Source organism: Hypomesus nipponensis, chromosome 6, assembly GCF_054491055.1.
Source record: "Hypomesus nipponensis isolate SF chromosome 6, ASM5449105v1, whole genome shotgun sequence".
Classification (NCBI taxonomy): Eukaryota; Metazoa; Chordata; class Actinopteri; order Osmeriformes; family Osmeridae; genus Hypomesus; species Hypomesus nipponensis.
Window position 1 is genome coordinate 14,846,359 of NC_140366.1, and position 26,202 is coordinate 14,872,560.

At 43.8% G+C, this 26,202-nt stretch overlaps 2 protein-coding genes across 3 annotated transcripts; one reads left to right on the plus strand and one right to left on the minus strand.

Annotated features, from left to right (window-relative positions):
• Positions 1 to 276: 276 nt before the first annotated feature.
• On the minus strand, positions 277 to 19,073 carry vsnl1a (visinin-like 1a). The gene is made up of 4 exons (XM_084699770.1): positions 18,731 to 19,073; positions 14,789 to 14,955; positions 3,059 to 3,274; positions 277 to 2,713 (listed from the first exon to the last, which is right to left on the minus strand). The coding sequence occupies exons 2-4, from the start codon at positions 14,948 to 14,950 to the stop codon at positions 2,516 to 2,518; spliced, it is 576 nt and encodes a 191-aa protein (XP_084555896.1). The 5' UTR covers positions 14,951 to 14,955; positions 18,731 to 19,073; the 3' UTR covers positions 277 to 2,515.
• Positions 19,074 to 19,429: 356 nt separating this feature from the next.
• LOC146287236 (uncharacterized) lies at positions 19,430 to 24,381 on the plus strand. 2 transcript variants are annotated; one of them, XM_084699769.1, is made up of 5 exons: positions 19,430 to 19,566; positions 19,806 to 19,855; positions 20,163 to 23,039; positions 23,409 to 23,489; positions 23,856 to 24,381. In XM_084699769.1, exons 3-5 carry the CDS (start codon positions 20,183 to 20,185, stop codon positions 23,963 to 23,965), a joined length of 3,048 nt encoding a protein of 1,015 aa, XP_084555895.1. In that variant the 5' UTR covers positions 19,430 to 19,566; positions 19,806 to 19,855; positions 20,163 to 20,182; the 3' UTR covers positions 23,966 to 24,381. The 2 variants fall into 2 exon arrangements, with proteins under 2 accessions (XP_084555895.1, XP_084555894.1); XM_084699768.1 differs by having other exon boundaries at positions 19,431 to 19,566; positions 23,853 to 24,381.
• The last annotated feature ends 1,821 nt before the right edge of the window (positions 24,382 to 26,202 follow it).

Genomic DNA, 26,202 nt, shown 5'->3' on the forward strand with positions numbered 1-26,202 from the left:
GGCATGCAGGATTCATGCAAAATTCCAGTCTTCAAAATATGTACCTATATGGTCAGGTTCATCAATTAGCTGTGAGGGAGGAACCATCAGCCTGCTCCTGTGTTTGAAGAGGTCATGGAAATACGTATGTCCACTCCATGCAGAGAGTGGCTCTGTTAACATAAACTTACCTTGGATACATGACTCCAATTTACACTTGAGACGTGAGCCCATATAATCTTTTATTAGTTTAAATCACAACACAATAGGAGTAGTGCAGCCATGTAATTGGGGACACAATACATGCTACGTGTACAAAATAATCATTTTACACAGTTTCCGTGCTTGCATTTGTTATCCTAATTGCAATAATAATACAGATTTAGGTATAAACATTTCTGGGCAAATATGTTTATGTAAAATTCAGATTAGAAACTGAAGAGTCTAATATAAGGAAACAAGCTGTTGTGTTTGGGTCTTGGCATTTAAGTGTATTGGGAATATAAACATGAATCAGATAATCTGCACAGATGGCTCATAAAATAAATGTTGTCTTTACCACACTGCCATTTAATATCTGTTGGTAGGAAACGATTTGTATCTGTATTACGCAGTCTTTAACATACTGGTATGTAGTGAAGTTCTATGTGCGCCAGTCAAGGCGTGGGTTTCATTAAACATGCCACCCACTTCTTTAAACCGGCAAATCTGTCCCTCAGTTTTTTAGTATGAAATTATATTTAACGACCGCATACTCAGTAAAAAACAAGCAAGCTGTTCCACACACGTTTGAAAACAAACCTAGGCCCTTGGCGCCAGTCAAGACCGGTGGGATCGTAGGTTATTTCCTATCTTGGGGAAAGACAATGGGCTAAGAAGCGGCACCTGTATGGGGGCGAAGAGCTAGCTTCTATACAGTCTGTATGCTTCAATATGAGAGAGGGTAATAAAAAAGTACAAAAAGTTAGTTAGGAGGAGCGAGGTTCACTTCGGGCAAAACTGTATAGCCTACCATATACCAAACATGTCTTCAAGCGTTGTTCTCGTTACAATTCATAAGGAATGGCATTCACTTGTTCCTTCGACACAGGTCAACACTTTTTTTTTTTACTGCGAGACGAACAGAGAAAGTGACATAACAATTAATGTTTCACACAGTGTTGCAGTGGCCTAATTCCATGTCTCCTTTACACTACTGGCATGTGGAAACGTCATTGAATTCAGCACATTGATAAACAACCTGTAGCTGCATTGAATAGATGACATAATTAACTTAGCCATGAGTCATTGCTTTATTGCCCACTTAGTCATGGCCCATGACTGAGTGGGCAATAAAGCTCGGACAACATGCACTTTCTCAATAGGTGAGTGGGTGGAAATTATCAAAATGTCTCACTGTCTAAACCTCCAGGTAAAATTATGCCTTTATATTCAATGATGTGTTTGATTTCTAATTGACCACTGCATGATTATTCCTGTATTATTCATCTGTGGGGCCAAATATGTTTTTCAGTAGATTTTTTTGTCTATTTTCCATATTCAGTATCTACCTACTTGAAAATCTATCTAAACTAGGTAGTGCGAAAGGGACTTTATAGCAACATACACCTTTATCTACAAGGAAACATGACACCTACAGGTGCATCAGTCAAAATAATAGTTTTGCCAAATCACAGAATTACATCCCATTTGATAAAACTTGTATAAGGACCTACTTTATAATAATAATAGTATAATTTTTCTATTGAGTTACCTATTCTATGTCTTTAACTGTTTTAACCGTGATGTATTTCTTCCATAAGGCTTTGTTTTTGTTATTCTTATAGGATGCAAAACGAGGAGATTACCTTTCAGGCCAAAAAAAATCAACGGCATGCAAATTAACTACATTAACATTAACCAACAGTACAAGCACGTTTGGAAGGAAAATTCTGATGAATGCTAGTCCATCTCTTGATCCATCCAGATCTAATCTTTTATCAGAATGAATAAGTGTTTATGCAGAGATAGGTACGTTACCATAGGAATTTGGTTTGGTTGACATTACTGGATGTATGAAACACATATAGCAATCAGCAAACTTGGAACAATAAATAGTTGCGTAAATTCAACATAGCACATCACTGATGCGCAAGCTCCGATGGAATGAGATTATGGAAAATACTTTGCACACTTCACATTTTGGCAGTTGAAGTTAAATAATTTAAATATATATTCATATTTATATATCTATATATAGTTGTGCATGATGTGAAATTGTAGTAAGACAGTCTGTGTATATGTTTGTGTGTGTGGTCGTTTGTGTGTGCCTCATTTCAGTTATAAGTACTGTATTTCTGTGTATCCTCTATGTAATTATGTGTAAATCTTTTATTATAGCAAATAACATTCTCATGCACACAAGTGTTTCAAACACAAGAAGCGGATCCATTGAAAGATAGTCCAAGCATATATATTTTTCTTCAGTGTAAATAGCTGCAAACTGAATGGAACATGAATCTTCTGTGCAGTCCATACAGGCGTTTGAAGAGGCCACCTATTTCTGGAGGTCACACTGGAGCAGCAGGACAATGGAGGGGTCGCTCTTGGCCGCCTCTTTGAACTCCTCCAGGGATATCTGGTCGTCGTTGTTCTTGTCCATCTTGCTGAAGATCTTGTCCACACGCTGCTCGGGTGTCAGGCCGTCCTCGTTCATCTTCATCATGATCACAGTCCCCACCATCTTGTAGATGGCCTTCAGACACACACACACACACACACACACAGGAGACCGCAACGCTCAGTTACATACTCAACACCTCAGACTAGTTGGGTTTATCACATGCACTGGAAACCTTCTTTGCACTGGAAGGATTCAAACGATATCTCCATGACAAATGCATGTGAATCTACAGCATTGGGGGATTTTTCTGACAGTTGTACCCTGATGTACCCCTACATATAGAAAAAGCTTAAAAGGATAAGTGGTTAAATGTTTTTTCTCTCATTCCTATAATATTACACGGCTATATGTTCGTATGACTGGGTAGGGGATGCTGTTTTTCCAAATCCTCTAACAAACCAACTTCTATGTCCGTACCTCGATGATCTCCAGCATCTCCACTCGTGTGATCTTGCCATCCCCGTCCAGGTCGTACATGTTGAAGGCCCAGTTGAGCTTCTGCTCGAAGCTGCCCCTGGAGGTGATGGACAGGGCGCAAATGAACTCTCTGAAGTCGATGGTCCCGTCTCCGTTCTTGTCAAAGGTTCTGAAGGCGTGCTGGGCAAACTTGGAGGCGTCTCCGTAGGGGAAAAACTGAGGACAGAGGGTGAGAGAGACATTGCGTCACTTACAAATAAGTATTCTCCCAGTCTAAAGGTTGTGTCACAGTAAAGGCATGAAGTGAACTAGTCCAGGCCTGAGATCTTTCCTTTGTGTGTGTGCGAGTGGGTGGATTTTGTGTGTGCGAGTTCCTGCGAGTGTGTGTATGTGTGTGCGTGCGTGCGAGTGTGTTTGTGTGTGCATACATCCCATGTCCATGTGTCTGGCGCTCATGGTGTGTGACACCAGCCCACATCGCTGAACACTGCAGGGATCCAGCAGTGGGCTGCAATGCGGACAAAAGCTTTGTACTCTGTGGACTCAGAAAGAGGAGAGCAGAGTGTGTCTGTCGTCGCAGTGTGTGTGAATGTAGTCTGAAAAAGGGTAGAGCTATATGTGCGCCTGTTTGTGTGTGTGTAGGGGTGTGATGTCTTTGGGGGAGAGAGAGAGACAGTGAGTGAAAGAGAGGGAGTGAGAGAGAGAGGAGCAGCAAGTGGATAGCTTCATTCATCTTCAGGGGGAACGTCAAGGAGGCGGAACATGATTAAGCTCTCAGAAACGCACAGAGCGCCATTTCCACCCATTTAACAACGCTTGGCCACTCAAGAGGATATACCCCCTTCACCCCACTCGCACTGGGCTCAGAGCAGCAACACACACAAGCCTGGGCAACAGCAAACCTGATACACTTAATATCATTTGTACATCTCATATCCAACTGCTTTACAGCCACCAAACAATACTCATAGACGTCACAAGACATGACCTAGTCCATCGATCTAATAACAGTAAAAGATCTGCCTTTATGTAAAGCAGAGCATAAGCCCACCAGGATTCTGAGACACATGGATTTAATGCAGCCTGTGGCACAACCTGCTACAGAGAAAAAATTAATCAATTCAGATGCTGTTATACTATATAAAAAACAGATTTGTCTCACTATTTCAGAAAAAAATGATTCTAGTCACTTCTTCCAGAAGTGAATAAACCAACAGTCTTTTCCCAACAAACAAGCAAGTTCATTGGCCCAAAGCAGGCAGTGAACACAACCAATGATAGACGTGCTCCGTGTCTGAGGAGATGTGCTCCTTCCGCAGCTGTGATCTGGCTGGGAGACCCAGGGCCCCCAGGAAAACCAGAGAGATTCATTAGAGGTGACCCTTCCACTTCGACCTTCCTGATAGAGCAGGTAAAGGTGGTGGTTGACACAAGCCCTTGTCTGCTCTCCCAAGATCACGAACGCAACCCGCAAAGCACCAAATAATTAATTGGAGTTCTAATTGCGGCCATGTGTGGGTGTCAACAGATGCTGGAGCTCTACAAGAAAACAGGCAAGCAGTGTCCTGTGTAAAATGTTCCAGAAAATGTATCTTTCTTTTGTGGTGTGCAAAGAAATGACACTGACCAACTACCCAGCAAACCTGTAGGGATGAGGGTATAGCTCAGTGGTTAGAGAACTTGACTGTCACGGCCACAAACCCCCCCGGTTTCAGTTTTATCCCTGCCCTTGTGTTCCCTGTCTTATTGTCGTCTCAGTGTCTCGTTCAGTTCTCGTTAGTTTCATTGTGTCCACCTGTGTCTTGTTTGCTTCTGTGTATTTAGGTTCCTGATTTGTGTCCAGTCTTTGTCTTGGCATTACCCTTTGTCCCTGCGTGTACCTTGTCTGTTTCCCGTTTTGAGCAGTAAACCCTTTTGTTCGCAACTCCTGCCAACTCTCCTGCGTTTGGGTCCTACCCCATCACAAATCGTGACAGCGACAACAGATCCAAAGATTACAGGTCTAAATCCCCCCTGTACTGTAGGGTGCTTTGGATAAAGGTGTAACATCAGTGAATACTTGATACTCTTCTGTCTAGGTTAGGAAAGTGTTAGGTGAGAGAGGAATTCTAAAGACTGAGGGCTCAGACTGATCCAGTTCATCTGCAGTAAGGACCCTCCCTTCACATTTTGCTGCAGTGGCAAACTGATCAGACTGCAGTTAGAAGTTACAGGGTGGGGGGAGGAGGGTTAAGAGATGGACAGAATGAAGAGAGGAAGGGAAAAGGAGAGGAATGGAAAGGGGGCGTGAAAGAGAGGAGACTGAAAGAGAGAAATGCAGAAAGACTGAAACGTTGAAAGACAGAGACACAGAGAAGAGAAAGCCTGCGATGATGAAGGGAGAACATTTCCAGTCCATCTGTTTTTACAGAGCCAGACTCATTTTGCGCGTGGCAGAGCCACGGGCCAGGCCAGCGCTCTGCGACCATGCCAGGAAGTGAGGCACGCTGGGAGGCGGCATGCACTAATGCGAAGTGACTCTCTCAGGGGGGCCCCCTGCTGCTCCATATGGCCCTGCCCTAGCACCTCAACACAGTTCTGGACAGGGGGAGAGGCGGAGAGAGAAGAGAGAAGGAGAGAGAGAGAGAGGGGGAGAGGAGGGAATAAAGAGAAAGAACAAGCTCCACCGAAAAGTACAAAGTGTGAAGGGGAGGGGGACTGAGAAAGGAGAGAAGAGCAGAAAGGAGTAAAGGGGTGACATTTGAATGAGAGAGAGACAAAGGATGAGGCAGGAAAGACAGGAAGGAGCCATTGCAGAGCAGAGAGACTGCTGCTCTTCCCCTGCTTGCTCCTCTGTGACAATCTGGCAGGTTATGAAACACTTTGTTATGTAAAAGTGGCGACAGGAAAAGTGGGACAGGGACAGGAGACTGTGAAATTCCTCTTTTAAAGCTTTTTTTCCTGTTATCTGATCCCCCTGTGTATGTGCAAGGGAGGAAGATAATACTGTCAGTAGAAGTGCATAAAATGTGGAAATCCATTAAAAAGATGAGCCAGACAAGACCACAGTCATCATGGTTCCTCATGAATATAAAACTGTCAAATTCTACGATGCTTGATTATTGCTTGACAAAGAAATTGCCTTTACGACTGCGGCTGCCGTTTCCTCTCTTACATAATGGTTAGATGATGACAGTCTGAGGAAGAGAGGTTTTTATGTTTCAGTTCAACAAACGTTTCAAACTTCAGGGGAGGGTGGTGAACATTTGTATCTAAATGTGGATGCATATGACGAGCAGAACCAGGCGAGAGGCCAGCTGGTCTCCGGTCCTGTCCGCCCAGAGGAGAACAAGCTGGGCTGAACCGGCCGGGCTAGGCTGGCTCAGCCCAGCACAGCTGGGAGGATGAACAATGATGTTAGAGAGAATGGGGAAGCGCTGGAGGAGGAGGGGGGGTGGGATGAGAGAGAGAGACAGAGGAGAATGAATAAGAGAGACGGGGAGAGAGAAGGAGAGGCAGAGAAAGGAGGGAGAGAGTGGAGGGAAAGAAAAAAGAGAGAATGAGAGAGAGACATAAGGAGATAGACTGAAGCCAGAGGCTCTAAGGACCCTGCCCCAAATCGCCAATGCTAAGTGGCCTCGTAATCAGTCCTCAAGCTGCTATAGCTCACCCAGTCGAAGGAGGAGGAACAGAGGGGGAGAGCCACAGGACCTCTCCGTGGACACACAAACTATGCAGCCACACTTTTATTGCAGGCCATTTCACACTATCATAACAGCAGCGTCGAAGACCAGGCTCTGGATGTGGGATTATGCAAGTGGAAGGAACCCATTAACAAGCCTCTTTATTACACAGCCCATAACCAACGTCCAAGAGGGAAATTCATCAAAGCTATCGTATGCTGTTAAACCTAAACAGTCACATGGTGATATAGTGAAATGTTTTCCCAAACAAGACAATTGGGTTTACACTGAATCCCTCCATATGGAGACACTTGGATGTGCTGTGTTTATGGCTGTTCCCTTTTACCCATCATCGTTCTTTGGTGCTGTGAACATTGCACCAATGAAATTATAATCAGTATCCAAATGTAAAATGTACGGGGCGTAAACGAATAAGCAGTGGTGTTCATCGGTCTGACAGGCTGTCCCTGGTGTTCTCCCAGGCAGTCCCATTGACATCAAAGGCATCTGTCCACCGGCCCCGCCCTGCGTAGACTAATGCTGCTCTGAGTGATAAAGTGATAATACTCACAGCAGCAGACAATTCCTGCTCTGCACTGGACTGTTGCCACGGCGCCACTCATTCTGTCCTACAGTACACACACACAACGCTCTTCAAAACATGCAGACACACACACACACGCTAAAAAAACACACACTAGCGCTCACACGCTCACACACACACCACGTGCCAAACTGTTGCATCCACTTTGTATTAAGGCGCAGAATATCACGACATCGGCTAACTACTACCAGCCTGTGTAGACAGTTCAATATGACACGACCGTGTGAGTGTTGTTGTTTCAACCAGCAGCCATGACACGGCTGTTTCCATGACACTGCCAGGTCAATACATGTCATCCAGATGACTGGTATGAAGGGTAGAGACTGTATCACTACCCAACTAACTCTTTCCCCACATGGGAAATGTGAAAAGAAATCTCCTGCTTCTAAAATGCCTCAATGGAAAATCTCCTGATCGTAGTGTGACATTGAATTGGGTAGCAATATGTTTTGTACATGCCTGAACATTTTTTACACCAGCTCCCTGAACAAGCAGCAGCAACGTGACCAGAATGAAAGAGTTTGCTGCTGTTCTGTGTGCTCCGCACCCCCGTGACCTCATTCATGTATGAATAATGAGGCGTTCTGGTTTTTGCAACCTTTCCAACTCCAAACGCAGCCAGACTATTTTGAGACTCTACACGAGAAAGAGTTGGGGTTGGACTTACGTGTGCAAGTAACTATTTACCTTCTACTGCCCCGGCTTGCTCCTCAGACACTAGCTCATCAAGCAGAAAGAAGAAAGGACTGAGAGAGCATATGCGTGTTCCATCACTTGTTTGTTTCAAGTCAGGGTGGCCAAGCGGGCACTCAGACAGGGAGAGTGAGGCTGAGAAAGAGAGAGAGATGGACAGACAGACTGTGAGAGACGGAAAGAGAGACAGAGACAGAGAGTCCGACAGAAAGAGAGCCCAGTAATCTGTATGTGAAGTCTCAGAGACATGCAAGGCAGAGAGCAAGCACACTGCCAGCCAGCACAATGTTCTACTAGCGCTAGCAGGGTTATAAAACACACAGGCAGGCAGACACATGCGCACACACACACACACGCACACACATACACACACACGCACACACAAGCAATATGTGTCTAGCCATTCATCGCAGCAGCAAATTGCATTTTTCAATCACTCTGTAATTACCCTTAGAAGTGTTCAAGCGACATGCATCGCCTAATGTCAAAATAAACGGCTTACAGTAGGCCCACTGCTTCTACAGCTTAGGGCTAAAGGCAGAGAGCAAATCAGTCCTCACACACACACACACACACACACAGCCTACTTTAGATACTTTGGATGAAGGGGTAGTTGATTATTGGAAACATTCCAGATGAGGAATATACTTCAACAGAAATTGAGGATTTCCAGTGGAATAGAGAAAGGTGAGTGATATCTAAATCTAAGAAATTCAAGTTACCGCTCCTTGTTAAAAATGGCAAACTTGAAATTGATTGTAGATCTAATCTCCCTGCCAGCAGAGGGCAGTATTGAAAGGGGATTCAAATAACAGTGACCAGCAAGCCATGATAGGCTCTGATTTAGTGGCACAACTGTTGACTTACTTTCTGACTGGCTGTCTGTCTGTCTGTCTGTCTGACTGGTAGACAGTCTGGCTAATTGGCTTTCTGGTTGGTTGGAGGACTGGCTGGCTGGCTGGCTAGCTGTGTGGCTGGCTGGCTAGCTGTGTAGCTGGTTTGCTGGCTGGTTTGTTGTTTGTCTGACTGGCTTTGTGGCTGGCTGGCTGGCTGGCTGGCTGGGAGGCTGGCTAGCTCTGTGGCAGGCTGACTAGCTCTGTGTCTGTGGCTAGCTGTGTGGCTGGTTCACTGGTACCTGAGGGCTTTCCAGAGCCCTTGTTTCACACCTCACTGCCAACAGCATCTGTCATAGCCTTCTTATGGAAGAGCAGTAATGGTAATGACTTACGCAGGAGTGTATGTGTGTGTCTGCATGCATCTTCAGTCCCCCTAAGATCCCTTTCTTCATCAACAGCTTTTCCATAAGAGAAACAAAAAAACCTTCCATGCATAAGTGTTAAGGATGTTGGTTCCTCCCAGTATTGTCTGGTGTTTCCAATCTTTGTTAAAACCCTACAATGTGCTTCTGTCGTCAGGGGCAGTAATTAAAGGATCTCTCACTTTGTTGTGTAGTGTATTAAAGACCGGGTGGGGGACACACAACAACATCATTTGTATTGTTGTATCTCTCTCTCCCTCTCTCTCCCTCTCTCTTCCTCTCTTTCTCTATCTCTTTCTTCCTCTCTTTCTCTATCTCCTCTCTCGCCAGGGCAATGCGTATGTTGCCCTTTACCCAATGATTGAATTAGATGGGCAGTCTGCCTGAGGGATGATCGTGCCTGCCTGGCACTACCCCCGCTCTCCCTCACTACCATCCCAGACTCAGTTATATAAATGCTTTTCTACCATGTCTCAAGTGGCCATAGCTAAACACACTTTGACAGGTAATAAATGAATAGCTTAATAGAAATATTTTACAGGCTGAACTATGAAAGGTTACACAGTATACCTACCAATCCTCAGTAGAGTTTAAAGTATAGAACCATTCTGGGTATTAGTTTTTATTGATTCAATCCCAGTGCTAATCTCTGGACACAGCAAATGTCAAATCAAGCTGAATCATAAAACTCTGAAGGTGGAAATCCTTTCTAGAAGGTTCTCCACTGTGTGCAATCCAACAGTTTTTGACAGTCTAATGTTTGATGCAATATTCTAACATCAAAAGCCCTTAACCTTAGTTGAAAATCCCTCCCTGAACCACACAGCCAAAGCTTCAGTAGCTCCAGTCCAAGCTCTGACCACTGGACTCAACAACTCCCACCCTCCAAGGCTGGTTTGATCCCTCCTCTGCATCTTCAGCCCCAACAACACTGTATTATCCAGCCATATTCCCGTCTCCAGTCGTCTCACAGATGTGAAACATCAGCTGATAACATTCATGGCCCAAAGCAAGAATCCTCTTGTGTTGCAACATTAACAATATTGTTCCTTGAGAGCCTGTTCCTGGGGGGCATTTCCAACACTGAATGTCTAGGGGAGACTGATCATTTAGACTTACTGTTCCCCTCTCCTATCAGAGGAAACACACATCTATTAATAACCAGGGGGGGGGGGGGGAAGAGAGGGAGCGAGAGTAAGGGAGGGGGGCAAGGGGGAGGGGAGACCGAGAGAAAAGGAGTGAGAGAGTGGGAGAGAGAAAGGGAGAAAGGGAGTGAGATAGAGGCAGAGAGGTAGAGGCAGAGAGAGAGGGAGGGAGGGAGGGAGGGAGGGAGGGAGGGAGGGAGGGAGGGAGGGAGGGAGGGAGGGAGGGAGGGAGGGAGGGAGGGAGGGAGGGAGGGAGGGAGGGAGGGAGGCCTCAGCAGCACTATCTACTCTGAGTCATAATCTAATAAAGGTTAACTCCAAAGAGCTATCGGCTAGGAATGAGATGGCCCCCTATTGATTGCGGAAGACCGATTTATGTCCTTTGAAAAACGACAACCTTGTAGTGACATTGAGTTGCTCTTTGCTAGGCAGCGGCACAACTGCAGGTCACGTTTAACGGATGGATACTTTAATTAAATTAGGGAGTGCCGGGAACCAAGTTAGTTCACAAGCTCTTTCTGATGAGACGGAGATGGGCTCTCCTGCCAATACGTTCAAAGCAGGACGACGTATATCTACTTTCCCAGCATTAGCTAATTAGGCAGTTAAACACATCGCTAGGTGAGGCTGTTTGGAGAGGTGAGTGAGTCAAATACATCCACTTCTATGTAAAACAGATTATGAAGAGTTAATCTATTTGACTGAAGTTGGTGCAGATGCATTTGCAATACAAGGAAAATGGATTTATGAGGTTTTGAATATCTCGCCTTTTTACTGATTTAATTGTGACTAATTCTATGCTAGCTTCAGTCTCCCCAGTCAACTCATCTTTGTTTACAGTTTGCGTGTCCATAGTGGGGCTCATTTCTACTATTTCTACCATCTCCTCATGTATGTAGAAGAAGACACACTGACCATGTCACAGTAACACTCAATAACACCACTAATGTTTGATGGTGTATCTGTACTTTTACTCTATAGACTTCCTCTGAACTTGCACCTCACACTCGCAGTGGGGTTCAGGGCAGTGTGGAGCCAGTGATGAATCCAGACGGTTGAACTGAACAACACAGGAGTGTTTTTCGGTTGCTTCTCCTGTGTTGTGACAGTGATGGAGCATGGTGTGGGAAGCCTCTGAAGATGACAAGACACTATTTTTAGAGTGCTGCTGTATGCCATAACTATGAGATAGAGACAGGGAGATACAGAGAGACAGAGAAGGGGAGAGGTGGACAGAGAGACGGTGAGACACGGAAAGAGAGACAGCGAGAGAGAGAGAGAGAGAGAGAGAGAGAGAGAGAGAGAGAGAGAGAGAGAGAGAGAGAGAAAGAGAGAAAGAGAGAGAGAGAGAGAGAGAGAGAGAGAGAGAGAGAGAGAGAGAGAGAAAGAGAGAGACAGAGAGGAAGGGGGGGGGGGCAAGGTACTAGTTATAAACATACCATTATGCCATTATGGGGGCAACAGGGTGCAAACCAGATTGCTTTGCACATGGCCCTGGACACACACACACACATACAAACACACACTCACATCTGTTGCTGAATGCCAAAGTGAAAAATATGCCACAACATATTGTCACACGTTGAACACACGTCAACTGGATTATGTTTGTCCAACTATCATCCGCAAGCAGTGTCACTCTAGCACCTAGACACACACACACAACACACACATCTACACACACACGTGCACACACACACATAGACGTAAACACACAGACACCTCTCCACTGATGCACTATAGCTATGCAGACGAGAATCAGCGTACCAGATCTATCCCATCTATCCAGGTCAGCTCAGTGTGTGTTTGGTCTGACGAGATGGGGTGTGTGTTCGGTCTAGTGGTCTGGAGTGTGTGTCAGTGTGTGTTCGGCGTGGCGGGTGGATGGCGCAGCATCAGAGTGTGTGAATATTCCCATCAGTGTGATAGGCTGTTGTACTGAAACCCCAAGGAGTTGGTCTGCTGCTGTGTGGGTGATGTCACCACAATGCTTCCATTTAGAAGGAGCCAAGGCCAGCTGCCAACACACTGATGTCTACTGCACAGCACGTCTTTCAGCAACACAGAGACGCGTGGATGTGTTCAGGTGTTCAACGCATTGGAATATTTTCACGGTGAGGTGAGAAGGAAAGCACATCATCCTCACGCTCATCATCATCATCACCCTCATCCTCTCAGCCTTCATTGTGACCATCACTATCAAACTGAATCAATCCTCCATCCCACAATGAAAAACAGCTCCAAATAAAACATTGTTAACCATCACAAAACCAATAATCTACCCCTCATCAGTCTCCTTTAAGGCCAATTACAGAATGATCTGCTGCTGGAAGCTGACGAATTCAGCAGAAACCATAGCTGTGTCCGTTATACTGCCTTCTATCACTGATAGAGCAACACTGCTTGCTCATCACAGCAGGGCTAAACATCATCTGGCAGACTAGTTACCTAACTGACACTAACAATACAGCGTTTGATTCTTGTTTGTCATATCTCGTTCACCCTATTGTATTGGCTGTCATTAGCTTGCGTTGAAAAACAAACAAGTTTGCAGCTCACTGTGCTCGCGGTGACGCGGGCCAATCCATACAACTGATCGACTAGAAGGGGTTTAGTCTGGAAAACTATCACAGGAAATCATTGGAACGCATGGCGGTTGGAGAGCTAACAAAGTACGTCTAAATATACCACTGCATCACAACGACCAAAATAAAAACCAAAGAGATGCCCCCTTGAAGACAGTACTCTTTTTTTCAGTACTGCTCAGTGAGGACTTGTCTTCTCTCAAGGCCTGAAGGATGGCTGCGTCTTCAAAAGCTGTGAGATGAAAACCAGATATGAATAATGAACGGTGATCTGTCATTCCCTTATTTGAACATACTTTCACTCGTGGGACTGAGGCAGAATATCCTGCATCCTGCCAAATGGGAGAAGTGTCACCTGGATAAATGGAGGGTGTTTGGAACAACCAAAGGCGTGTTATTCTACCCATCCATCTGTCCATTTATCCATCCACCCATTCCTCTATCTATCCCTGTATACATCCCTCTATCCATCCCTTTACCCTCTACCCATCCCTCTACCCATTCCTCTACCCATCCCCCACTTTGCGGTCACTGAACAAGTGAAAGGAACACAATGTTCATGCCCTCGCACACATGCTTGGGCACACACACTCACGAAAACACAGATGTGAACATTACATGCACACAAACAAACACACACACACACAGTTTCTAACCATATTTAATGTGTGACGCAGCCTTAACTCACATCTGAAGATACAGAAAACGTCATCTCTGTCTCTCCTCCCTCTGTACTGTATGAGCTCAGCTAGTTGAGGTTCACACATACACACACACACATATACTTACACACATAGTACACATGTTAGAAAGCACCCACTCGTTCCTCTGCCTCTCATCATGTAGCACTCACACACACACACACGCACACATGCATTTTCACAGGAACAATCTGTCCTGCTAATGCGAGGTCATCTATACGCTCACAATCAGAGCCTGTGGATAAAACCATATCAGTTATATTCTGTTGCTGGGATACACAATAGGATTTCCACATAACTGGGTTAAGCCACCAGCCACCAGCCAATAAGACCCCTTTAGAAGCCAGCTCGGAACCAAACTGATTTTTCACCCCGATTTGCACTGTATTTGTCATGTCAAAATGGAGCGTCTGAAAAGTACTGTTCGGATATTGAAATGTTTATGCCTGGATTCTGAATCGAGTATTTTGAGACTACACTGCAGCTCAGTGTAGCTCAGGTGACATTCATAAGGATGCCCCAAAACCTTTTAGCCAGTCTTATATAACAGCTCCCCTGCTGTTGTATTCTCTTGGGAGAGGACTCAGCAAGTGGCTGTTTATTCACTTGTCACAACACTGACACACTTTGTAAGGGTCAAAATCCACGCAAAGTGATCCTAGGAGTAAAGACCTCAAGGCAGCCATTCACTCAAGAAAGGATGATCAAGATTAGATCATCAGTTTTTGGCACTGTTTTGACTTGTTTCACAATAAAACAGTAAATATATATATATATAAATATATATATATATATATATATATATATATATATTGAACAATATCCCTAAATAACCAAATTCTGCAAAAGCCCGGTTGTCAATCCTGCTGTTCTACTCAACTGAACAAAACGGTCTATCCAGCTATGTGGAAATATAATGTTACTTATTGTAATAATGTATTCATTTAGCGGACGTTTTTATCCAAAGTGACTTACAGGGAGGGGGTAGGGATTTGAACCGGTGACCTATTGACATAGCTGCTGACAGAGTGTGTAGTGAGCTTGGCAGAGGGAGGGAGGCAGGGTTAGTGTAGCGTACCTACCTTGACATAGAGCTGCTGGAACTCGTCCAAGTTGAGTCTGCCAGTGGGGCAGTCCTTGAGGAAGCCTTTGTACCACTGTTTCAGCTCGTGCTCGTTAAACTCTGTACTCTTCACCAGATCCTCCATGGCTTCAGGGGTCAACTTGCTGTTCTGTTTCCCCATTTCGTCTGGAAGAGAGAGACCGACATTGACACAAGCATTTCAGACTATTACAAAGTCTTACCGTGGCAAACTCTCTTTAAAGAGAGAATCGCAGTGTCTCAACTGGTGGTTGGTATTCAGACATCTGGCCTTAAAAACATAAAGGGAGAACGTTCTGGAGAAGTTGACGCACAGCTCTAGATAATGTTGTTTTATGACAAGCTTTTATCCTGCAGATAAAATAAGCCTAACTGTACTTTCGCACTGCTCCTACACATCCCCAATCACTGAACAACAAACAAACACCTAAGTCCCACAGGAAAGTAACATTCACGTCTGCAGTTCTATAAATACAATCATACGAGAATGAATACATTTACATTTGGTCATTTAGCAGATGTTCTTATCCAGAGCGACTTACAGTAGCAAGTACAGGGACATCCCCCGAGGCAAGTAGGGTGAAGTGCCTTTCCCAAGGACACAACGTCGGCCGGGAATCGAACTGGCAAACTTCAGATTACTAGCCCGACTTCCTAACCGCTCAGCCACCTGACTCCCCAATACATGAGAAACAAGTGCTGTTTCTAATGTGCCATTCTGTCCTGCTCTTTCCTTTTTCAGCACCCTGCAGCTGTTTAGCACACACACCTCCCACCCCCATCCCCACAGAGCGCCGCAAACACGCACACACCTCCCACCCCCATCCCCACAGAGCGCCGCAAACACGCACACACCTCCCACCCCCATCCCCACACCCCAGACAGCCCCGCCAACACACACAAACACACACACCCCCCCCTGCTCTCTGTAACCACTGTTCTCTGGCAGCACAATTAGTTCATTAGGCAGCCTGTCATTAGCATAATTACCCAAAGGCCAACAGATCCAAAAGCCAGATCCAAAACAGATGTGACTTTTAGAAAAGACGTCCTGTTCATGGTTGTTCTCTGAATCATGAAAAAATCTGATTCCAAGAACTTGCGGAAAGAGCTTCATTTTGCAGATATTTTTTTTTTTTTTATGTGTAATGGTTCCAAATATTACATATAGGGAAATGGACATGAAAAGTATGCTTGCACAAAACAATTCGAGGGGTCATTTCAATTACTTTGATTGTTTCAGCTGCCGCAAACAAATAATCCGCTTCAAGGTAAATTTCATTATTTCAAACGGCATTATCACAAAGTGAATTCTCTGGTTGATGAATTGCTAATGTTTTAATTAGATGCATTTTCATTTTGCCTCTGCTGAGGGGTAAGCAATTATTCTTCCAACACATACGCCAATAACACTCCAAATCCAGACATCATTTCAATCCATTTCACGGCTTAGGGAAACCCATTCTATGACCAGACAGAGATTTACACAGCCCATGACCAAGCCATGAATACTAAGCACCAGCCACTGGACTGTGTAACAGTGGTGGATCACCAGCACCTGGACGTCCTCCAGGCTTCTCAGATGGCCAGATACACTGTGTGGATGTCAGCTCCTCTGATGTATGGACTGCAGAGGCAGCCATACATCTGTCCTTGGAGATTGGACCACAGTATAAACGGCTTAGTCCTCAGGGTGTGACTGCACAGTATGCAATCCCAGGCACCCCACGGTGACAAAACAAGACTGATGTCAAACCTTTGTGACGATTGTCGTGGCTGTAGAACAAATTCCCCCTGACTTGATTCTGATACATGGCTCTCAATGTGTCACAGGAATCAGCTTACATGCAGTCCAATGGTCTCTCTTGTAAATGTTTTTGTCCTTTTTTAAGGTGTGCAGTTGAAGCTAGATCAAAGAGGATAACAGAATTCATGAGTCAAAATGTTTCTAGTAAACTGCAATCTCATTAGTGCCCATCACACATAACCGGTTCGAAATCTATAATTTCTTAAAATTAACCTTTATCCTCTCAGTGTTTTTTGTCTCAAGTTTGATTGTCCGAGCAATTGCCACTATATACCTGATATCCCTCAGACCCTCTGTATCCTGACAACAATGACACAGAGCTCTGTGTGGTGTGACAAATAAGAGCAAGGAAAAAGGCTGTGTCTGTCGTACCAAGCACTGCATTCCGACACAGCAAATTGGTTCCTCTGCTCTGTCACAATAGACGCCCTCACTCACAATGAAGCAGGCCTGAAGACTACGGCAGGTGACATGTCCCATAATGTTAGTCTCACAGTCACCGGACAGAGTGTGGGAGGGTGAGGGGGGCTGAACATAGGACCATAAGGGTAAGAGTTTCACTCACCTCACCTCCTTTCCAGTAAAAACGGAACAAGCTGCTCACAACAACAGCGCTTTCAAACACAGCACCACTGCCAAGAACTGTGGTCAAACTACGTTAACGATACTGTATCTGTTGATACTGTATCTACAGCACCACTACTGGTGGCTACAGTCTATTCCAGATTCAGACAGCATTGTAAATACACTCTGAATGGAGAGAACAGAAATGTTGGTGAGAAAAACAGTAGGGGACAAAGAAACAAGCCAGTTTCAGACCCTTATGTTCTTCATTAGTGCCCCTCTGACCAGCTATTTAACACTAATTTTCAGGCGATCCATGCTAATATTGGCCGGCTCATTTAGGCTTCTGAGACCAAGATAATATGTCACTTTTGGGTCTGACTGCAGTCCTACTGCAGAGAGGCATGATGACTTGAAATATGAGACAGTATTCTATTAAAAAACTATATAATCTAAATGATCCCCCTAGAGCCTTCACTGTTTACATTTCTTAATATTGTTGCCTCATACATGAAGAAAACATGTTCATATAATCCTATTAGCCTTGTTGAACATAAAGCATTGCTTTCTGCTGGTTGGACGTATTACGTAAGTTCAGCATGTTCCTTTTCCTTTAATTTCCAATAGGGAATGACCTTGAGGGCCAACCCCCTGCCCAGCACAAAGAATTTAATACAATAATAGCGCACATGTTTCTAAATGACTTCTGATTACATAAAATGTCATGATGTAATGAACTGTTATCAAGGCTCTCTCTGGACCATTGCAATCTGGGGATGTATCCAGAAAGGGCCTGGATTGTGTTTGTTGATCACTAGTTTTAAAAAGAAAGGCTCTTCTGCACGCAGCAAAACACGAAACAGTGGTATTCTAAAATATATGTTTTTACTCAACTCTAGGTAATTGTTTTAGAATTCCAGCAAAATCGTAATATTTCAAATGTTTTCTAAATTGACATCACCCCACAAATGGTTCCATGCGTGCCGTGCGAGCGCATACCGACATGCTTGCGCGAGACGGCAGTAGCACTACATCAGCACCACAACAGTGGAAAGCTGCACGAGGAAACGCCACATCACATCTGCAATATGAAATAGACAGACTCGCGACAATTATTATGGACTGCTTGTATAATAAAACACTTCTCACAAGTCTGATATCTTCTCAAAGTATTTCTTGTTCGTTTTCGTAAAAGCCTACTTTTGTTTCTGAAAATGTGCCGGCGGAACAGTTGCGCCTCTTTAAACGACCAGGTAGGCTATTACAGCCATGCATCATGCATTAAAATACCAGGATGCATAACAATCAAAATACCTTGATTATCGTATTACCTTGTTTTCCAGCTGATAACCGCAATCCCTAATGAAATGCAATATTATGCTCCAAACCTCTAATAATTGTCCTAATATGAGGGTAAACGAACAATAATTCTATAACTATTTTACTTTATTTATTTGGCCCAGTGTTTTGTAACTGGGTTGATAATCAAAATGTAACCAGGTACACTGTCTATGGTTTATTTCTGAAAGAGTCACAAAGAAAGAATCCTACCTTGCAGGAGTTGGAAGTTAAGGGAGGTCTTGTGTCTTTAGGGGTGCTTATCAGCGGGAAAAGACGCTAAGCAAACGTCCTCTTCTAGAGACCACTTTGTCGAGTTTTTTTCGAGAAGAAATTGCCAAGTCGAAATACACTGATGCAGTTCCGAAGAGGCTGCAAGGACGACCGTCCACGCACGCTGTTGAAGATACAAGGGCAGCGTCAGTCAATGTGCATCACCACCCCTCTCCGTCTCTCAGCGGTTAGTGGACGCACGGCAATAGCTTGGCTACTGTTTTGGCTTGGCAGTGCCTTTCGAGTTTGCGCAATATATCCTACATACAGAGAATATGGCTACGCCGCCTTGCACTTTTGTATTAGCAAACATTTATTGAGATACTGGATAAATGACATGGCCAAGTGAACAATTAAATGAAGTTGTAACATCATATTGACGGTTAAAGTCGTGAATTCCTAATTCTTTGATTTCATTGATTGATTTTCATTGATTTGGCCAGTAAGCATTAGCTGATCATGCCCAATGTAGGGAGACCTGTCTAGGCTAATTGTTACCCTTATTTTAATAGTAGCCTATTGAATCTATGAAGTCCAGACATCAGGACTAAAACCACCACTTAAAACCAGCACATTGTCCAATTCGTAATCTAAACCTACTGATTTTGACCAAAGTGAGTGCGCGTGGATCACTATTTCGCGCCACACTTCAGTGTCGATTCTCTGGCAACGAGCAGGCATAAATTCAAGCTATATGTCTAGGCCTACGATAAACTACGTAGATGGCTAGTTTGAAACTTGTGAGACTGTTCTAAATCCAAATATCGGCCTATGTGGTAAGTCATAAAATAAGTGCCATTAAGAATAACCTGATTGGATGTAATACTGTGATTTCTGGAGCCCCGCAATTAGTGCTGACGTGTTTCAGGTATCTGTACTGTAGCCTATTCTTGCTATGTCTAGCTAGCTTAGCTTGTTCTGGCGTGTTGTGTCCATCTAACTGTGGCCCTGTGGGGATTAACGTGTAGAAATTCAGTTAATACCACTATTACAAATCATGTGTTTTCGTTTGAAGGTGTAGCCTGCTGGAATCCTTTCATGTGTGAGATTTGCAACAGCTTAAAGGTGAGTTACTAGCCAACGGATGAACAGGTGTTTGGATGGATCGCGCTAAATGTTGTTATGAAGTTGTTGCTGCCAGTTCAGTTGGTACAGGGATAGAAGAGAGTAAATTGCTATTAGTTAACAAAACGATTACATTTTTTACAGAATTTATTGCAAAACACAAAACTGAATTTAAGAAGTAAAAGTCTCACACTTTTACCTGTGAATTACCACTGTAATGACTAAACTACGCTTTTAGCGATTATCCATGTGTCACTGAAACACGTTTTAAAACATAGTTCAGTTAACCTTGTATATGTATTTGTAGGTTCAGTTTATGAAAGTGAAATGGAAATGGATATTATACAAAATAGACACAGCTGCTCTGCAATGGAACAAGATGAAGCCTTGTTATCGCCCAAACGGCCAAGGACAGATTACACAATAACAAACATCAACACTGATAAAATCAGTTTTGAATTTCCCAAACCAATGACTTTCCAAACAAAGTGTGTTGAAGTTGACCATAAATATGTCAGACACACAGGCTATCAGCGTGAAGAATACACTGAAGCAACTTCAAAGAGAAATGAAGATTCTCAGACAAGTTCTGGAACCCACGAAATCTGTTTGAACAGTACAGAAGGTGACCCACTACAGGGAAAAGACAGGCAAAATCCACTTATAGGCGAAATAAAAAATGTTCATGTTGTGGAGGATGTCGCAGAAGATACATCACCAGAGTGTCACACCTCTGATGACTCAGTAAGTGACGCCACCCCGAGTCATGAGTTCTGTCATTCTGGGAAATCACTCGAATGCACTTTAGCCAGTCACCCCTCTGCAACTCACTTTGCACCCTCAGAGCAGAGTGAAGACAGTCCAATCCCACTCATGACCTGCAGCTCAGCAGAGGGTGGACCTGATACTCTACCAGGCTCTGCTCGTGAAAATGTGTTTGAGGATGTTGCCGCTTACAGTGGGACCAAAGTGTTTCTTGAAGGTAGAGAGAACAATCTAAATGAGAATGAGGTGGGATTCTGTCAAAATGTCTGCAACGAGAGTAAGGCAGGGAATTACATTTCACCTCGTGGTAGAGACTGTGAATCATCCAGCTCCAAATTAAGCTCTTGTGGGAGGTATTCAGAAGCTGCAGAGAATAATGAAAGTGTAATCAGAGGGGAGAGAGATGTGAAAGCAAATGCAAGTATCTGTAATGGAGAAACAGAAGCCCATGTTTACAGCCATTATATTAATGAGAATAATACCCCCACAGCCGAGACAGTTGCATGTGAGGACTGCTCTGTTGTGACTGATGATGGTGAATTAGACAGTGATTCAGACAGTAATGGGGCTGAGATCAGTGAGGGCCTTATGAATGATCATCTCCACAATGTGACATGGAATTTTTCTGTCTGTGAGAGGACAATTGAAACTCAGAGCAAACTGGATGATCAGCACACAACAGAGAAACTGCTCTCAAGTCAAGAGCCAGCTGAAGGAGGAGACAAAACAGATCTAGACCCTGCCTCTGTAATTGGTCCTACAGTTTCCTCTAATGTTGACAGTGAGGCTGGAGAGGAGGAACACTGTCATTTTGATTGGATATCAGAAGTCGAATCCTCCTCCTTAGAGAGAAGAGATTTTGCTGTATCCTATCCGTTTCCGGAATATTCTTCGCCGAGGTTGTCTGAGCCTGTCCAATGTGAGAATATTACCTCAGCACTGCCGGGTCATTTAGAGGATCTGAATGGAGAACAGGGGGGATCTGAAAGTCAAGACACTTGTCGTTCAACTCTAGAGCGCCATTGTTCCACCACTGTGGAACCTGACACCAACATCCAGGGGATCACTCATCAAGAACTGGCTCCTAGCAACAGTGTACCTGGCCCTACGGAGGGTTTCGATGCTACACAGGAAGTTAAAGCATATTTGAACACAGTTGGACACCTGTGTGAGGAACCCACTCCAGCTGGTGAGGTTCCTTCCAGCCCAGAGCTGGTGGAAGCCAGCCTGGGTTCACCTTCACCATCTGAGCGTGCTGTGTTCAGGGGGACAACAGATGTAGATGAAAGGAAAGTGATTAAAACTGAGTTCCATGTTAAGTCAGTGGATTTAGAGGTTGGCAGGATAGTCCAAGAGGGCAGTACGCTCCACGGACACCAAGCGACCACAGAAACCTTAACAAGTATTTGGATCAACGACTGGGCAGAGAGACAGACTAAGCCAGCACTACCTGTTGAAGCTACACTTGAAGAAAAGGCCGCCAGGGAACACCTGTCTGCAGGTTACCGAGACAAAATAGGGCCACTTGTGATTGAAAATGAGGACATTTCCTTCTTAACTCCAGTGTTCCCTGGTGATGCTGTGGTACCAGCTCTTTATTCACATCCAGAGAAAGATGAGCATAACACCTTGGCCCATCAGGGTGACAGATTCTCTGGACCATCTGCTCCACTTGTACCCTCTAACTGGGCGCCTGTGGCTTTTGACACGTTCGAAAAGATCCGTCTTTCTCTCGACAATGACGAGGTTGAAGGCCTGGAACACAGCCCTCTCCTCCACAGCTCACCCAAGCAGTCGTTAAACTCTGGGCTCCACATTCAAGATGGCTTCCCTGAAGCAGAGAGGAACACATACAACGGGAAACCTCAGGAAGAAGAAAAGAAAGAATGTGAGATTATATCCAATGAAGTCCCAGACTATACCTCTCACAAACTCCCTTCTCTAATAAGCATAGAGCACCCTGAGTTGTCTGGCTGTATGGTTTATGGAAGCTCCCAAAACAACCCTAAGCCTCAGCATAAACTGTCCTCTATCAATACTGGCGACGATGAGAATGACTACCCCAGATTCGAGATGAAGGAGAAGTACGATCTGGTCATTGAAGAGCTGAGTTTATACTTCGAGATCAGTCACGACTCAGGAGAAGCTGCAGCCACTGAGCTATGTGTTGGGAAAGAGCTTAGCCCCAGCGAAGAGTATGTTTCTGCTTCACGCTTCAGTGACTGTCCGCGCAGCCCAGCGGCAGGGCCACCCAGAGACACATCCAAGGGAGATGATGAGGGCACTTGGAAAACCAGTCGTGCTGAACCAGAGAAGACACGTGCCGCTGAGAGCCTGGACAGTGAGCAGGAGGTGCCAGTTGACTGCAGCCTGCACTCAGAGGGAGAGGAGCTCATGTACTCTTCAGTCAAGCAGAAAGGTGGGGATGAGATCTTAGGTAGACTGGTTTTAGCATTGTTATTGCTAAGTCATGGTTATTCTGTGTTTGGACATAGTAGTTACATAGTAGTTATGTGGTAGAAGTTATGGTTGATGTTTTAGCCTATGAGTAAGATAACAATATTAGATCAATCTAGTCATATTATTATTTAAGAAGATTTATGGAAGATAAAAAGAAAGCTATCTTACATAAATCATAAATGATCCGAAGACCTAAATGATCTCCAGAAAAAAAAAATCCGTGTCAAGGCAGTATCAACAAAACTACCAACAACAATTTATGTGTGCAACTTAGGGGAGGATCTCTCTCAGCCTGTTGATGTTGGTGTGTCGATTTTTGTCCTTCCAGAGCCCAGGGAGGCTGAGCAGGGAGGACGAGCCTGGGACCCAGCCTTCATGTTTCTCTCCTGCCTGGATCAGTTGAACACAAGTAAGTTCTACCACAGACTGGAGAAATAAGGACTAGCACACAGTATGAGAAGATCGATTTTCTTCAAAGGTTCATGATGTGACTCCCAGTTTACGTGACCACATTTAAACCAATGGTCTAGAAATGTAGCAGTGTTGTAGACTGGCTGCTGGCTAGTCAGTGTATGCATGTTGTAGATGGTGAGTGGGGTCCATAATTGTTGTCCAGATGTAAGTCTTACCGTAAGCTGCGATCAAAGCTAATGTAGCAGTGATGATTTGGAGCCACCAACTTACTAGTCCGGTCTGAAACCTAGAACCAGTATACAAAATGTATTACAGAGAGAGAGTAATCAAGTGTTGTGTGTGGTTGTCTTCCTGTCAGCAGGAAAGCCTGAACAGAACCAGAGACTGGAGCCTTTAAAAACGTGCTCTCGTCCAATCAGGGTGGGTCTCTCAAAGAAGGCCAAAACCAAACAGCTGCATCCCTACAAATAAACTTTTTAATAGTTTACTACCAAAATCCTACTTTTTACTATTTATACTTAAACATATTATATGCATGGCAATTAGAATATATAATGGCAGTTGATTATCTTAGTTTAGCATAATATTTGTTTTCATTGCTTGTTCACTGCAAAACTGTTTTAGAAAATATACACAGTACTATTGCTGTGGGAGCACTTTGAGTAGTTTAAAAAGCCTGTTTCCCAGAAGATGAGAAGAAATATGAATTTAATATTACACCTTGGCAATAAAAACAACACTTTCTGTAGGCTAAACTCCCCATGTTAAATGTTGTTGTTATTACATTCTGTGAGTAACTACTGTTCAATAATCTTGTCATACACATTTAATTCAAAAGGTAATAAATTCCTCTGCAAAAGTGCCAGTTTACATCCAACTATTTAGTTTGTGTGGAGTTTTAACATTCATAAAAAATTCTCTCCCACAAACTTTCTTTCCCTTGTTCTGGAAATTTATGGAATCTGTTGTTGGAGAAGCGCACTGTGTACATCACCAACCCAACTTCTCCTGGCAGTAAAATCTGAGACATCTGATGTATGCTAATGATAGCATTGCACTCCTCTGCAGAAGCACAAGCATTAAAACACATGTTGGAATTAATATGACACTCGCCAGACAACTAATTATGTTCTATCCCAATTAAAACCCAGTGAGATACTTACAACTCCACTGTGAATTTAGATGCATTGGAAGACCCTACAAATCATTCTCTAATTAGCCAATTCTGTATGACTCAACTTTAGTATTTTGTTTCTGCATGAAGATTTCTGGCTATCTGTTTTCCTGTTTGACAACAGACATGGGCATGTCTGGCTGTGTTAAAACCATAGTTGGGCTCAGCGCGACACAAGGAGGATAAAAACACTCTGGAAAGGAGCAAGTAGACTTCAAAGACCAAAGTCTTCAAAGACGTAGAGCCAGAAGGAGGAATCTGTCTTTTGAAGTTCTTAGAAAATGAGTGTTTTCAATCCTCACAGATGTTCCTTCATGTAATTCAGTTACAACCATTATGAACTCCAATAATTCTTGGTCTGTGGCTCTCAGATGTTGAACATAACTGACTAAATCCCCCTCAGGTTTTAAATGCTTCAATTCCAAACTGTTGTCAGGATTACAAAATACACAGTTTGTTTTTTAATAATTAGAACTGAAATAGGTATTAAGGCATCAATGCACTACAAGAGCAAAATCCAAGGGGAAAAATCCTTGAAGTGTAGAGGTCATTTGGAGCCATGCTTGTGTGATGAAGAGGTTCCAATTGAGAGGGTTTTATGCCCACATTTTGCTCACAGACTACAAAGATCAAATGGTAACACTCCTAGGCTTGGGCTGGAGTTTAATTCTCAGTGAGTACAGTACAACACTGGGTTCTGAACCTGTCTGCAAAATAATTACAGAAACGTGAGGGAATTGACAGTAAAGAAATAAACAAACGTTAATTAGAACATATTTTTTATCATACACTCATGCAGTATAGGTCTACTGATTCATGTTTTAACATTTTTGACTTGCAACCCACCATCACATAGATTTCATTCTGTACATGAAAGGGATCTCTGTTGCTCCAAGCAAAGCCCCCTGCAGACAGATTTTGGTCGTGTCAGAGTAAAATATGTGGCCATTGATCTTTAATGACTCAAAATGCCCATCAAAGAAGGATGGACTCCAGCTTGTTGTCAACATGGAGAAGGAAAAAAACATAAAACAGCTCTTTCTTCTCAACCTTCTCTTCCCATCTCAGACAGTAAAAACATTTCTCACACACTCAAAAACAAGCGATTGTGTTTCAGTTCAGTCCTGAATGATGGATTCTGTAACAGTTTAGGTATCGATAAATCCTGTAGCAGGACAAATAACTGTTGCAACAGATCAGTCTCTATGATTGAAGTTCAGTGAAGAGCGGATTACAGTATGTTTTAGTATCTGCTGACAAAGATGAGAAACATTCAGGGTTTTATGTGGTGATACCAATGCCGTCTTTATCAATAGTAATCTTTAATCCAAACTCACTGAATCAGCACTTTGACTCAGCAGTAAAATCGACACTTTCTTCTCAGCACACTGTTGATTCTTACTGTGATTTTAAGGCACTATCACAATACCAAACTATGCAAAATCCAAACAACCACAAAAAAACTGTCCCACAGCCTGTTTTAGCACAAGCATGATGGCAAACAGTATCTGAATAATTCATAATAATCTTTGGC

Excerpts from the sequence above, each read along its gene's own strand:
- LOC146287236 (XM_084699768.1), top strand. The coding sequence starts at position 20,183 with ATGGAAATGGATATTATACAAAATAGACACAGCTGCTCTGCAATGGAA. Across the intron at positions 23,040-23,408 it reads CTCTTCAGTCAAGCAGAAAG|AGCCCAGGGAGGCTGAGCAG; the intron begins GTGGGGATGAGA and ends TTGTCCTTCCAG. Across the intron at positions 23,490-23,852 it reads CCTGGATCAGTTGAACACAA|CAGGAAAGCCTGAACAGAAC; the intron begins GTAAGTTCTACC and ends TCTTCCTGTCAG.
- vsnl1a (XM_084699770.1), bottom strand. The coding sequence starts at position 14,950 with ATGGGGAAACAGAACAGCAAGTTGACCCCTGAAGCCATGGAGGATCTG. Across the intron at positions 3,275-14,788 it reads TCCAGCAGCTCTATGTCAAG|TTTTTCCCCTACGGAGACGC; the intron begins GTAGGTACGCTA and ends CTCTGTCCTCAG. Across the intron at positions 2,714-3,058 it reads AGATGCTGGAGATCATCGAG|GCCATCTACAAGATGGTGGG; the intron begins GTACGGACATAG and ends GTGTGTCTGAAG.